Source organism: Haliotis rubra, unplaced genomic scaffold, assembly GCF_003918875.1.
Source record: "Haliotis rubra isolate DU_JTF1 unplaced genomic scaffold, ASM391887v1 Scf530, whole genome shotgun sequence".
Taxonomy (NCBI): Eukaryota; Metazoa; Mollusca; class Gastropoda; order Lepetellida; family Haliotidae; genus Haliotis; species Haliotis rubra.
Window position 1 is genome coordinate 172,629 of NW_025767225.1, and position 15,566 is coordinate 188,194.

Genomic DNA, 15,566 nt, shown 5'->3' on the forward strand with positions numbered 1-15,566 from the left:
TTGGGATATCTTTTGCAGTGAAAATTGAGAACACAATTTCATTAAGATCATAACATAATTAAGATATTCATGATCCTATTTTTTAAAATACTATCTCGTTGATATTCTGTTTCATTTAATGAATGATCCCTGTAGCTTCTGGGATGTGGCATCAGTATGAGGACGTATTCAATTCAAAACAGCGAAAGGAATTGTTATTTGTATTTTCTATCCCTTGAGAGACAGTGACATTATGGACAAACATTCAGACTGAACTCTGCATTTACTTGAACATGAAAAACAACATATTTTTATCAAAGACTAAGGGACCGTTCATAATTTATGGCTGGGGGGTGATGATGATTTTAAAGGGTCACCCATTTTGTTCTGGGGAGCTAGGGGGGTCATCAATTTTGTAGACACGTACTGGAGGGGGTTGGCTAGTAGCAATTTGTACATGAATATATGTTTAAAATTATGCTTAGAAATTATGGGAAGGGGGGTAATTGATTTTGTACATGACATGCAAGGGGTGGGGTGTCACTTATTTTGTACATAGATTTTAGGGGGGGTCATTTACATAAAAATCATATCACATCTCACACACACACACACACACACACACACACACAAGCCATAAATTATGAACGGTCCCTAAACAATAGATATGTGAAGACTTGATGTAGGACTAGAAATTACAATCTTCGTAAAATTGATTCCTATCAGGAAGAAAGTTCACCATCATCTGACTGCTTAGACAGACTTGCAAATGTACCAACACAGATATGTGTAACAATTCACTAAATACTGAATCTACAGCGCATTGAGACTTAAAGCTCATATATCTTAAAATATATTAAAAATGAATACATGCAAATACATGCAGCAGCACATAATAATTCATCAACATATTTGAAAGCTCCATAATATACTAACAGCAAAAAAACCGCAAGTTTCCTAAAAATGAAATCTCATAAAAGTAAGCGTTCATGTTTATGTCTTCTATTTAAAAACTTGACCAAAAAAAACCAGTTGCGTTTCTTTTGCTGTTCATTATAAATCTCTGCTAAAGGCTCTTTGACCCATTTAACAGATAAAAGTGACTCACGACAGGAAGAAAGTTCACTGTCTACCTGGTCATCTAATGTTCTTGGTAATGTTCTTTGTACCAATACACAGTGCAAAATATGAATCTTTAGTACACTGACACTTAAAATTCAAAAGGCATCCTCTTAAAATAACAACAATCACTACGTGACAAAGAACCCCATTTCAAAGCTCCATATTACATCTCGGCTAAAGGTCTTTGACCCATGTAACATGAAAGTTGACATATTTGTCAGTACCTGACACTCCGAGGACTGTATTTCAGTCTACAGTTTAAACTTGCTGACGATCCCACATGCCTGGTACTTCACGGTCTTGTTCCCCAGATCATTAAAGGCCTTGACGATCTTCTCCTTATCACGCCCTGGTGGGGTCTTCTTGAACAATCGGAAGAATTGGAGGAGCTCTGGCCAGTAAACGGTCAGTGAGTGAATGTTTCCTTTCTGTGTCAGGATGTCAATGATGGCCATTCCATAGCTCACCTGGTCCTGGTCTGGGATCTGACGCTGACAAGACTCACATAGCCCGTCTGTCAGTTGGTAACGGAAACATCTGGGGGTTGGACATGACATGTACAGTGTGACGTCGATGCCGACAAGCGTACCTCTTTGGTAACGATCCTTCCGGATATGCTTTAGTTGTGTGGAGGGTAGGTACTGGAAATACAAATGACGGATCGTACAATAAATACAACGGCAACAATTTGCTGAAACTGGTCCAACCGAAACTGTGCACTGACCCAAAGGATGTCACAAAAATATGTACAATCCCTAACAAGTCCAGAATTCTGCTAGCTGTCAATATACCTTTAACTGAAACCAACTCAGTTAAGCACACTAAAGGCAAGTTGATACAAGCTATATCTTCAAAATTGTTGACAACAGGATGCAATGTCACTAATTGTTTTCTTAGTTACTGGGAACATTGACAAACAAGTAGAACCCACTTTGAACCAATCACAACCAAATCCCAGAGGTTACCTTTACTGAAGACTTGGTTGTTGTGGTGACCCATGGGTCATCAGGGCTCAAAGTTTGTCGCTTCTTGCAAGATTCTACCTCAACAACCTTGCCCAGCTGCATCTTCTCTGCAGTGTCACCCCAGACGTCCACGTAGACAGAACCAGTGTCATCCTTTAGTTTGACTTGGCGATATGACAACGCCTTCTTAAAGACCTTCCGTTTTGTGAGAGGGGATTGCTTGAACAGATAAACAGATGCAGCAAGTATCAATGTGTTGTGTGCAAAACGTCGTAAAAAGAATAAAAAGAAGTTGTCATCCATGAAAATGTGTCATGTAATTCAAGTTTTGGTGTAACTTCTTTTAGAGGCATTGTAGAAGCTGAAAAGATTCATGAAGGAATCAAGTTCGATGGATAGTCAACTTCTTTATTGCAATGAGTGCGACGTTTCACTGTAGGTACTGACATGTGAATAACAGAAGTTGACAACTTGATAACAGAAGTTGACTATCCATCGAACTTGGTTTTCCTTCAAGTTTTGGTGTAGTAAAGATGACAAGCAGAAATGTCTCTTGCAGCCTTTGGTTTTCAACAGAACTGTTTCACAGGCTTGCTAATAGTTCAAATGCTTTGCCCTGTAAATATTACGTTAAGAATGCCTAAAGATCCACCAACCTTCACAATCTTGCCTCTCAATTTAATCCAGGACATATCAGACAGAGTGCCGACTTTGGATATGGCCACTGAGTCTCCTTTCCCAAATGCTTTGGTGGTGACATTTTCTGGCACCCAAATCTCAGAAGCAAAGGTTGCTGTAGAAGAGGGCTTTGTGAATAAAACCTTCCCGTTCCAGGTGACATTTCTCAGAATAATGCAGCATTCCAGTTTGAACTTGTCAAAGAGTTTTTCCTCCCTCACACAAATGTCAACAGCAGAGGTGGCATCAGCCACAACAGCCATGAACTGTTTCTTGTTGGACTTTTCCTCCATTTGTTCCACCTTAATGACCTTGACATGCAAGGTCACATCCTGCTCCTCAGGGTCCATCTTGAAATCTTTTATAAGCTTCAGCTGAGGGTAGAAAAACCTGACATTACAACATTCAGTTAGGTTACTGACTGTTGGAACAGTATACTGGTATTAATAATAATAATAATGATAATAATGCACTTCTACAGCACTAAATTCCAATAACTAGAAAGGAGTCAAGCTACTGAACAGGGTCATCCAAAGACTCTGCCTGACCAATGGTGCTTAACTTCAACTGATTTGTGACCTGAGCTCTATACATAGGACCACACACCACCACAGGGATATTGCGGTGTGTTGAACAACAATTAGAGCAGGCCAAAGACTGGGTTAGAACTGGTCTTCAGCAACCCAGGCTTGTCATAAGAGGAGACTAACGGTATCGGGTGGTTGACACATGTTATCGTATGGCAATTGTGTAGATCAGTGCTAATGATGCTGATTGTCTGGTGCAGACTTGATCATTTACAGACCACTGCCATATAGCTGGAATATTGCTGAGTGCGACATTAAGCAACATACAAACCAAAGAGATTTACAGTGAAAACACACATGCATGTGTAGGGTGCATACAGATCATGATATAATCATGTGTAATTCCAGGATTTGAACCCAAACTAAGCAATTGCAAACAGATGAATACCACAAATCAATCGACGAAAATCTGTGATTATGTGAAAGCGGAGTGATTTTTATAAAAATTTAAATTACAGTTACCCCGTGAAACAGGGATTGGGATAGAGAACTTTTTTCAGGATTTTTAGACATTTTCTGAATTTAGAATGGGCCACTGCCCCTGTATCAATAGTAAACTTCAAAATTTTAATGGGCCATTTTTTATTCTAATGTGCATGGCCCCTGCCTGTCCTATCCCTGGTCAAAGCAATGCAAATGCAATGTTTATTCCTAAAACTTGATATTTACCATCCCAAAACACATTGCGTGCTAACCTCTATATATTTCCATATTGCAAAGTGATTTTTATGTTGTCATGTTCTGTTTCATTGTTTCATCTTAAAATATCATATGTATAACTTTCACATTGTCCCACTGTCTACAGCTGGTTGTGGAACTGACATGTGTTATGTGGAGTTTCTAGGGGAATGTTCAGTCAGTTGGTGAAATGGATTAAACATATAACAGGCCTCACTGGCTGACCGCTGTCTTCCTCGATGTCACTGCCCACGCTTCCATCCTCATCACTCTCATCGGCACAGTCTTTTTCAGTGTATTCATCCATAGGTTCCGGGTCCTCCGCCATTTCCACATCAGTGTTACTATTTTCTTCTGAAGATGCTGCTGTTGAAGGACCAGTGTTTAATTACCGAGCATTCAAACATATATATTTACTGTATTTCGAACAATCAGGTTACTTTGAGACTTGAGGTCGTGTAGTTACTACCAAGACCAGGTTGGAACTGTACACTGGATGATTATCATTATCATGATTATGGTTTAGTTGATTGAATATGTATAGTCAAAATGCTTACCCCTCTCCAAGCAGTCTTGAAGATAAACCCTAACATGACCCTGTTTCCCTTCAAGTCAGATGGAGAGGACCGGTGCCGTTGTACAAAACAACCTTAGCGCTAAGGCTACCATAAGTCTACGTTAATGAATGGGAGTTACGGTCACCTTAGTGCTAAGATCGCTTTGTACAACAGCACCCAAGGCTACAGACTGATGTAGTGGACTAGTCCAGGAGTAGGGATCAGATAGAGAGGACCAAGGTTACACACTGATGTAGTGGACTAGTCCAGGAGGAGGGATCTGATGGAGAGGACCAAGGTTACAGACTGATGTAGTGAACTAGTCCAGGAGCAGGGATCAGATGGACAGGACCAAGGTTACAGACTGATGCAGTGAACTAGTCCAGGAGTAGGGGGTCAGATGGACAGGACCAATGTTACAGACTGATGCAGTGGATTAGTCCAGGAGTAGGGATCAGATGGAGAGTACCAAGGTTACAGACTGATGTAGTGAATTAGTCCATGAGTAGCAATCAGATGGAGAGTACTAAGGTTACAGACTGATGTATTGGCCTAGTCCAGGAGTAGGGATCAGATGGAGAGGACCAAGGTTACATACTGATGTAGTGGACTAGTCCAGGAGCAGGGATCAGATGGAGAGTACTAAGGTTACACACTGATGTAGTGGACTTGTCCAGGAACAGGGATCAGATAGGGAGGACCAAGGTTACAGCCTGATGTAGTGGACTAGTCCAGGAGGAGGGATCATATGGAGAGTACTAAGGTTACAGACTGATGTATTGGACTAGTCCAGGAGTAGGCATCAGATAGGGAGGACCAAGGTTACAGACTGATGTAGTGGACTAGTCCAGGAGCAGGGATCAGATGGAGAGGACCAAGGTTACAGACTGATGCAGTGGACTAGTCCAGGAGCAGGATCCAGATGGAAAGGACCAAGGTTACAGACTGACGTAGTGGACTAGTCCAGGAGTAGGGATCAGATGGACAGGACCAAGGTTACAGACTGATGCAGTAAACTAGTCCAGGAGTAGGGGTCAGATGGAAAGGACCAAGGTTACAGACTGATGCAGTGGACTAGTCCAGGAGTAGGGGTCAGATTGACAGGACCAAGGTTGCAGACTGATGCAGTGGATTAGTCCAGGAATAGGGATCAGATGGAGAGTACCAAGGTTACAGACTGATGTAGTGGACTAGTCCAGGAGGGGCGATCAGATGGAGAGTACCAAGGTTACAGACTGATCTATTGGCCTAGTCCAGGAGTAGGGATCAGATGGAGAGGACCAAGGTTACAGACTGATGTAGTGGACTTGTCCAGGAGCAGGGATCAGATGGAGAGTACTAAGGTTACAGACTGATGTATTGGACCAGTCCAGGAGGAGGGATCAGACGGAGAGAGCCAAGGTTACAGACTGATGTAGTGGACTAGTCCAGGAGGAGGGATCAGATGGAGAGGACCAAGGTTACAGACTGATGTAGTGGACTAATCCAGGAACAGGGATCAGATAGAGAGGACCAAGGTTACAGACTGATGTAGTGGACTTGTCCAGGAACAGGGATCAGATAGGGAGGACCAAGGTTACAGACTCATGTAGTGGACTAGTCCAGGAGCAGGGATCAGATGGTGAGGTCCAAGGTTACAGACTAATGCAGTGGACTAGTCCAGGAGCAGGATGCAGATGGAGAGTACCAAGGTTACAGACTGACGTAGTGGACTAGTTCAGGAGTAGGGATCAGATGGAAAGGACCAAGGTTACAGACTGATGTAGTGGACTAGTCCAGGAGTAGCGATCAGATGGAGAGTACTAAGGTTACAGACTGATGTATTGGACTAGTCCAGGGGTAGGGATCAGATAGGGAGGACCAAGGTGACCGACTGATGTAGTGAACTAGTCCAGGAGCAGGGATCAGATGGAGAGTACTAAGGTTACAGACTGATGTATTGGACTAGTCCAGGAGTAGGGATCAGATAGGGAGGACCAAAGTTACAGACTGATATAGTGGACTAGTCCAGGAGCAGGGATCAGATTGAGATGACCAAGGTTACAGACTGATGTAGTGGACTAGTCCAGGAGTAGGGATCAGATGGACAGGACCAAGGATACAGACTGATGTAATGGACTAGTCCAGGAGTAGGAATCAGACGGAGAGAACCAAGGTTACAGACTAATGTAGTGGACTAGTCGAGAGGACCATGGTTACAGACTGATGTAGTGGACTAGTCCAGGAGGAGGGATCAGATGGAAAGGACCAAGGTTACAGAATGATGTAGTGGACTAGTCCAGGAGCAGGGATCAGATGGAGAGTACCAAGGTTATAGACGGATGTACTGGACTAGTCCAGGAACAGGGATCAGATATGGAGGACCAAGGTTACAGACTGATGTAGTGGACTAGTCAAAGTCAAAAGATGTTTATTGTATGGAAGGCCTCCGGCCCATATACATGAGAGTAACAGTGATAAAGGAATATTCTGGATATTTACATTTATATTTAAGGGTATACAATTCGCTTTATAAGAAGATCTCTTTTAGCTAATGCATATTTTATATATAAGGACAATTGAGCAAGAATATTTTCATTATTGGTTTGTAACAAAGATATATATGCATAATGGGGCTGCTTTGCAAGAAGATGGTGTGGTATATATTTCTGTCTTAATTCGTGATAACAAGGACATATCAGGGTAAAATGAATTTCATTTTCTATTCCAACGTTACATAAAGGACAATATCGACGTTCTTTCAGGACAGAGGTTTTTCTTCCCTAATTAATCATTAAAGATAACAAACCTAAACGCTACTTTACGAACATTGTTCTTAAACTATATGTTGTAATTATTGATAAGTATTCTTCTGGCTGGAGTAACGTTTTAAAGGTCCTGTAATATTCATATCGTGAGCTTGAATCTAGGGTGGATTTCCATTCTTGATTGAACATATCTATTGATCTTACACGAAATTCATTAATAAACCAGTTCACATCGCCAATTGTTTGGCACAACCATACGAAACCGAAACCGTGAGAAAATAATAAATTTCTGATATCAGTGATCCAAGTGTGTTTTCCCAAATTATCCAGATTTAAAAGCATATTGTAAGCTAATGTTGGCAGACGTTGTTCGTGCATATTTAGAACCTTAAACCAATATTTCAAACATCTTATTTGAGAATTGATATACAAAGGAAATCTGCCACATTCGCCATATACCATGCAGTTAGGTGTCTTTGAGCTCACATTGAGGTACTTTTTACAGGCTAAAAGATGCACTCTCTCAATACAATCAAAACGCTGAAAACCCCATATTTCAGATCCATATAATACAATTGGTTGAATCTGAGAATTAAATATCTTAAAAAACACATTGGGTGACATAGTTCCAACTTTGCATAAAACCGATAAAACTTGTATTAAAGCCTTTTTTCCACGTAGAGCTAAGTTATGTGCACATTTATTGAAGTTCATTCTATTTGAAAACAAAAACCCTAAGTAAGAATACTGATCGGATACATTAATCAACTGACCATCATAAAACCAGCGTTCGTTTGTGGCCACAGGACCCCTTCTAAATATCACAATTTCTGTTTTGCTTAAATTTACTGCTAACTTCCATTCTTTAGTATAACTTTCAAAGATATTTAATTGATTTTGTAAACCGAACACAGTATCAGAAACTAAAATAACGTCGTCAGCAAAAAGGAGCATTAGGACTTCTACAAGATCTGGGTACATTTGGATTCCATGTTTTCCAGCTAAATTGATATCGTGATATAATTCACTAATGAAGAAGGAAAATAGGACTGGACTTAAGCAGCAACCTTGTCTTAAACCAAGTGGGCAATCGAAAACATCTGTAACCCCGTCTTTGCAACGCACACAAGATCGAACGTTAGAATACATTGATTTGAGAATGCTAACCATTTTCCCTCGTAAACCTGCCTTGCGTAAACACCGCTATAATTTAAAACGATTGACTGAGTCGAATGCCTTTTTAAAATCTACAAATGCTATGTACAACTTATGGTTTCTTTTTGATTGTGATTTTTGGACTAGTGCATACAGAGTAAATATATGATCAGTGGTAGAATATCCCTTTCTTAATCCTGCCTGGGATTCAGGAATCTTATCACGCATATTCGCCCAGTTTGATAGTCTATTGTTCAATATCAACGTAAATACTTTCCCCAAGATACTCATTAATGATGTACCCCGATAATTATCTGGATCGTTTCTGTCGCCCTTTTATGAAGTGGATTTATTATAGAGCTTGACCAACTGCAGGGGAAAATTCCATGTTCAAACAGCTTATTGAAACATTTCGTAAGGAACGGCATAATTTCGAATTTAGAACACTTTATCATTTCTATCATTATAAAGTCAGGTCCAGCAGCCTTCCCATTTTTAAGATGATTTATCGCTTCTAATATTTCCTGTTCAGCAATAGGACTGTCTAGTACAAGTTGATCTACTTCTGTATAATAGTCATTATTTGAATCTACAGTGTTAATTTCATCGTCGAAAGTTGAGTCTAATATCTCACCGTTTGAATATATATCTGTGAAATAATTTAACCATTGAGTTTTAGTTATGCTATTTCCGGACGTATTTCTTTTTTGTAAATGGCGGATACTTTTCCAAAATGCAGACGGGCTGTTTATAGATCTTTCTAACCTTTCTTGTCTGCAGATTCTCATATCAAACTTATACTTCCGACAACAAGCTTTATACTTATTTCTACTTTCGCAATATTTCCGTCTGTGATAATTACTACGAGTCACTCTGAATCTACGAAGATGTTTACGAGCATTGCGTCGCGCATTTCTACGATCTGTATTTAGAGTATTTGTTTGGTCTTTGCGATTGACATTTTTGAACATACAATTAGATGAAGTCGATAAGAGTTCCACAAAGTCATTTATGGCTCCATTTACATCTGTATCAATTGTTTCGAGTAGAATTCCTCCAAACGAAGTTATGTTTTCTTTCACGTTCGATAAGAAAGTGCTCGCAAAATTATCATTCCACACAAATCGTTTGATATTTGTGGAACCATTATCATCGTTCATGCTATGATTAATATTGGGGAACTTACAAGTTAATTCAAGAGGTCAATGGTCAGATTCATGCCGATCCCCAATATTCAACCTGCCTATGTACTGGAAGAAATCGGGCGAGCATATAAAATAATCATTGACACTAGCACCTTGATTCTCACAAAATGTATATTCTCCTTGTAAATCGCCATATACTCTCCCATTAACGATAAATAATTGCAATGCGTAACATATATCTAAAAGTTTCTGGCCAAATTTGTTTGTAGATGTATCGTGAGACTTCCGATTTTCAACACTAACATCATCATCTTCATGAAATTGAAAGTATCTATGTAATATATCATCACGTGAGGATGTTGAAGGGTTATTTGCATTACCAGTCCGGGAATTTAGATCACCACACAAAACAGTACGTGAATCACTAAGTTCCGATTGTATATCTAATAAAACTTCCTCAAGTTTACCTAGACTACAACTGGTATCAACATGGTTGTAATAAGGAGAGCCTTCAGGTGGTATATATGTGCACATCAAATTAACATACTTATCAATAGCAAATAAAGCTTTTGACATGTGTATACATATCAAATTGTCGATATCTGTAGTTATGAACTTACAAAACTTGCTAATAGACTGATGTATACACACGCACACACCTCCCGAAAGTCTGCCATAATCAGACAGTTTCACAGCTGAACTTGAAAAAACTTTGTAATCAACCAACCAATTCATGTCGTAATTAAAGTCAACAAAGGTATCGAGAAGGCAAATAATATTAAATTTTCTAATATAATCTATAAAGTCATCATCTCCTGATTTATTACGAAGTTAGTTTATATTCCAACACAGAAATGAGAGTTTCGTTGCACAAGCTGTGTTCAGTGGGTGTAATGCCGGTGTCATTGTCAGCAGTACCCTGTGAGATACGATCGGGCCTCGGCCCGAATCCTACGACAGGGTTGATTTCGGCCTCGCTTGCCGTTTCCTCGTTTGAGTGAGAACTCTGGTATCCCGTACGTTGGTGGATCCGGTAGCTCCACTGGCTGAGCGAGGTACTGTCACCATCTGGCCATTCTTGAAATAGCCGAACATGTTTGTCCCCTTCAAAGCCTGAAGTTGCTGACGTTGACGTGATGTTAGGTCACTGGAGATACCAAGTCCCGCTGCCTTGAATGCCGGTCTTGCTTTCAGGGAGCGCACCTTATCGTCAGGCATGTGCAGCTTTACAATCATTGGTCGAGGTCTGGTAGCATTAACCCGCCTAACGCCAAGCCTATGTGCGCGGATAACGTCAGACGTTCCCCACGTCTTGAAAGTAGCGTGCTCGTTAAGAGTGGATAACGCTGTCTGCTTGCATGTCATAGACTTCTCCTCGCCGTCAGCCTCGGGTGTACCATGAATTATGATATTGTCACGTCTGCTCTAAGATTCAAGCCGGTCTAGTTCGGTATCTACGTTGGACATGTTTTCGATCACAGAATCGACTTTCTCCGCGAGGACATCAATGTCGTCGTTCACAATATCATGATTTTGTTTGATGATATCTATATCTCCACGAATATCTTTTACAGAGTGTTCGAGGTGCTCACACTTGGAGTGAGTGAGTGAGTGAGTTATTATTTAACGTCACATCGGCAATATTTCAGCCATATCGTGACGAGAACATTTGACATTGTAATAGAATATATATAGTTATTATAAAAACCTGCCGACGAAGGACAGTAAAAATACTAGATAATCACAGATATCAATATAAAACTAGCGAACAAAGCTAAAATATTCCAATTAAAGAAGACAATACAATGTAAAAATGGGCTATAGATCGCCAACAACTGAAGGTAGATCACCATACTAAGGCCCATGGGGGCTTACATTACTTTTGCTACCTGCATGGACCCTAGCTGGATTTACACCATCCCTTCAGCCATTGGCGGTTATACTGAGATTTAGCCATACATTAAAATGACAAATATACTACGATTAAAACCTGGTAGACTGAAATTTACTTCAAATGTTTTGGGACTTACGTACCCTCTCAGGAGGACAATAATTTTACGCTACGTCAACCCCTTTGAGGGCACAGCCACTAACAATCTAAGTTAACAATCTAAACTACCAATCATTAAAATACATCTACTTACAGAGCATATTAATCAAAAATCAGTGATCAAATCAATTTCTTTTAAAAAATCAAGAATTAAATGAACATGAACAGTGTTTAAAAGATCCTTAACAGTTTTAACATTAAAATATTTATCCCTTATGATGGAGAATTCGACACAGTCAAGCAGGAGATGCTTGACTGTGACTTTCTCATCACAAGGGATACAAAACGGAGGATCTTCACCTTTCAACAAGTAGTTGTGAGTATATCTTGTATGGCCAATGCGACATCGTCGCATAATGACCTCTTCAAATCTGGACTGACAACCCAAGTAGGTGTAACCAATATAAGGTTTTATTTCATGTAGTTTATTAATACCTACTTGAGTGTCCCACTTCTTCTGCATCAGATCACGGATGTAAGTTCTAATGCAAGCTTTGTAATCAGAGTAAGGAATAAGAAGTGGTGTCACAGATTTGTTGAGTGCTGCCTTAGCAACAAGATCAGCCATGGTGTTCCCAGCAATGCCAATGTGGCTGGGTACCCAACAAAACACGATGTCGCATTGGCCAGTAGCAAGTTCATTATACAATTCAATAATTTTTAATAAAAGTGGATGCTTACAAGAAAGATTTTTAATAGCCTGAAGACAAGAAAGAGAGTCAGAAAAGATGATATATTGTTTATGTTTGGGATGTTGTTGAATATATTTAAGAGCCGTTAATATGGCGTTTGCTTCTGCTGTAAAAATGGAGCTGTTATCTGGTATTCTAGAAGATATTGTTCTGGATCCAATGACCGTGGCACATGACACCGCACCAGCGTCCTTGGACCCATCTGTAAATAAGGATTTGTGTGTATTATATTTAGTTTTTAGTTGATTATATTCTTGTTTATATTGTAATTCATTAGTTTCAGATTTCTTAAACTGTGTCAAAGTAAGGTCAACTTCAGGCCTAACCAGTTGCCAAGGAGGAGAAGAAAGAAGACGGGAAGGAGCTATATTTCCCAGCTCAACCGGCATGGACAGGAATGGCTTAATTCTGTGCCCAAGAGGCGGAACAAGAGAAGGTTTTTTATTGTATAAATCCTCATAGACGGGATGAAAGACACAGTTAAATGCAGGGTTAGACTCGCTAGAATATAGTTTAGTAATGTATTGTAATGATAATTTTATCCGACGTTGTGTAAGAGAAGGCTCATCTGCTTCAACATATAGACTATCAATAGGAGAGGTTCTGAAGGTCCCAAGACAAAGTCTGAGGCCTTGGTGGTGGACAGAATCAAGAAGTTTTAAGTTGCTTTTGCAGGCTCCACCATATACGATGGAGCCATAATCAAGCTTCGAGCGGACCAATGATCGATATAGGTGGAGCAGGGTAGCTTGATCCCCTCCCCACTTTGAGTTGGAAACAACTTTCAACAAATCAAGTGCCTTCAGGCATTTGGCTTTAAGTGATTTAATATGCGGCAAAAAGGTTAAATGGGAGTCGAAGATTAGACCCAAGAATTTGGCCTCCTTAACAACTTTGATGGGAGTGCCATTTAAAGATAGTTCTGGATCTTTATGCGGTTTATATTTTCTACAAAAGTGTAGACAATTAGTTTTGGATTTGGAAAATTTAAAACCGTTTTCAAGACACCATTTATTTATTTTATTTAAACACAACTGCAATTGCCGTTCAATAGTATGCATATTTTTACCACGACAAGAAATGTTAAAATCATCCACAAAAAGTGATCCATCAATAGAATCGTTTAAAACCTTGGACAAACTGTTAATCTTGATACTAAATAAAGTGACAGACAAAATACTGCCTTGAGGGACACCCTGATCCTGATTGTAATGATCAGACAGGGTTGAACCCACTCGGACTTGAAATTGTCTGTCTTTAAAAACCGTGATATAAAAAGAGGCAAACGGCCTCTCAAACCCAAGTCATGTTAATCCCTCAAAATGCCATGCTTCCAGGTCGTATCATAAGCTTTCTCAAGATCAAAGAAAATTGATACAGCATGTTGTTTACTTACTATAGCATTCTTAACAAAGGATTCCAAGCATACCAAATGATCAATGGTACTACGATTTTTCCTGAAACCACATTGAATATTGGTTATAAGGTTATTGGTTTCAAGATACCAAGTTAATCTATTATTCACCATACGTTCCATGGTTTTACAAACACAGCTAGTTAAAGAGATCGGTCTGTAATTAGACGGATCTGTATGATCCTTTGCCAGGTTTTGGTATTGGGACAACAATGGCATTACGCCATGAAGGAGGAAATTCTCCAGACGTCCATATTTTGTCAAATACATCTAAAAGTGTCATCAGACATGGTTCCGGTAAGTGTTTCAGTAGCTGGTAATGTATGTTGTCATCACCCGCTGCAGTGTCATGAGCTTGCTCAAGAGCAGTGTGTAGCTCATGTAATGAAAACACTTCATTATAATCTTCACCGTTATTTGATTCGAAATTAAGTTTGGTCTTTTCCTTTTGTTTCTGATATCTCTGAAACTCAGGGACATAATTTGCCGATGATGAATTTTTGGCAAGGGTTTCGCCAATTTTATTTGCAATGTCAGATTTATCAGTTATCAAGTTATCACCATCTTTAAGATGGTGTACAGCTGATTTTGAACCTTTGCCTTTTATTCGCTGAACCATGTTCCAAACCTTAGACATTGGCGTGCGCGAATTAATTTTGGAGACATAATTTCTCCAAGATTGTCGTTTGTTTTGTTTAAAGGTACGACGCGACTTTGCATTGAGTATTTTAAATTTATTTAAGTTATGGACAGTTGGATGATGGCGGAAATAACGCTCTGCCTTTTTCCTCGCTTTTCTGGCTTGTCTACAGTCTGTATTAAACCATGGTTTCCGTACGTGTGGAGTTGTAGAGGATTTCGGTATACACTTATCAGCTATTTCCTTTAAAACGTCAGCAAAAATCTGAATGGGATCAGGTACGTCACTGAAGCATTCAGGTCGTAATTTCGATTTACATATAGTTTGAAATAAAGGCCAGTCAGCCTTCGAAAAATTCCATCGTGTATATGATGGAGAATCAGATGGAGTTATTTCTGAAAGAATAGTTGGGAAGTGGTCACTTCCACAGAGGTCACTATGGACAGACCAACCAAATTCATTTAGGAGGTCAGAGTCTGCAAGAGACAGATCTAGAGAAGAATAGGTTCCAGTTGCAGGATGCAGATAAGTGCTTGAATCATCATTGTATATACATAGGTCATTATTGGAGATAAAGTCTTCCAGTATTTTACCTTTAGTATTGGTGTTATTACTACCCCAGAGCGGGTTGTGACCATTTAGGTCACCCATAATAACACAGGGCTTCGGGAGTTGATCATAGAGTGACTGTAGATCAGTCTGCTGAAGTGCCCATGAAGGCGGAATATATACAGAGCATAATGTAAATGCTACACCCAGAGTAAGTCGCACTGCAACAGCTTGGAGATTAGTTTTAAGTGTAACAGGGCTGTGAATAACATCCTGCCGTATAAGGATAGAAGATCCTCCAGTGGCCCTATCACCCAGAGGAGAATAATGATGATAGGCTGTAAACTGGCGTAAAGTAAAATTATCCGTCTGTTTCAGATGCGTTTCTTATAGACAGAATGCTGATGGCGTTAAATCCTGGACTAATAGCTGTAGTTCATTAAAATTAGTCCTCAGACCTCTACAATTCCACTGCACGATATTAGTAAAATGACCTATCTTTTAGGTGGATTGATAGGGGACCTACCCCTCACTTTCTTCGAGGGCGACGAGCTACGTGCCCTGGGATGGATGCTTTCTGACACATCCATGTCCTCTAGAGAACCATA

General features: G+C 39.8%; 1 protein-coding gene across 1 annotated transcript; it reads right to left on the reverse strand.

Annotated features, from left to right (window-relative positions):
* Positions 1-592: 592 nt before the first annotated feature.
* On the reverse strand, positions 593-4,617 carry LOC124253060. The gene is made up of 5 exons (XM_046686781.1): positions 4,567-4,617; positions 4,227-4,375; positions 2,723-3,118; positions 2,067-2,285; positions 593-1,742 (listed from the first exon to the last, which is right to left on the reverse strand). The coding sequence occupies exons 2-5, from the start codon at positions 4,335-4,337 to the stop codon at positions 1,353-1,355; spliced, it is 1,116 nt and encodes a 371-aa protein (XP_046542737.1). The 5' UTR covers positions 4,338-4,375; positions 4,567-4,617; the 3' UTR covers positions 593-1,352.
* Between the last annotated feature and the right edge of the window lie 10,949 nt (positions 4,618-15,566).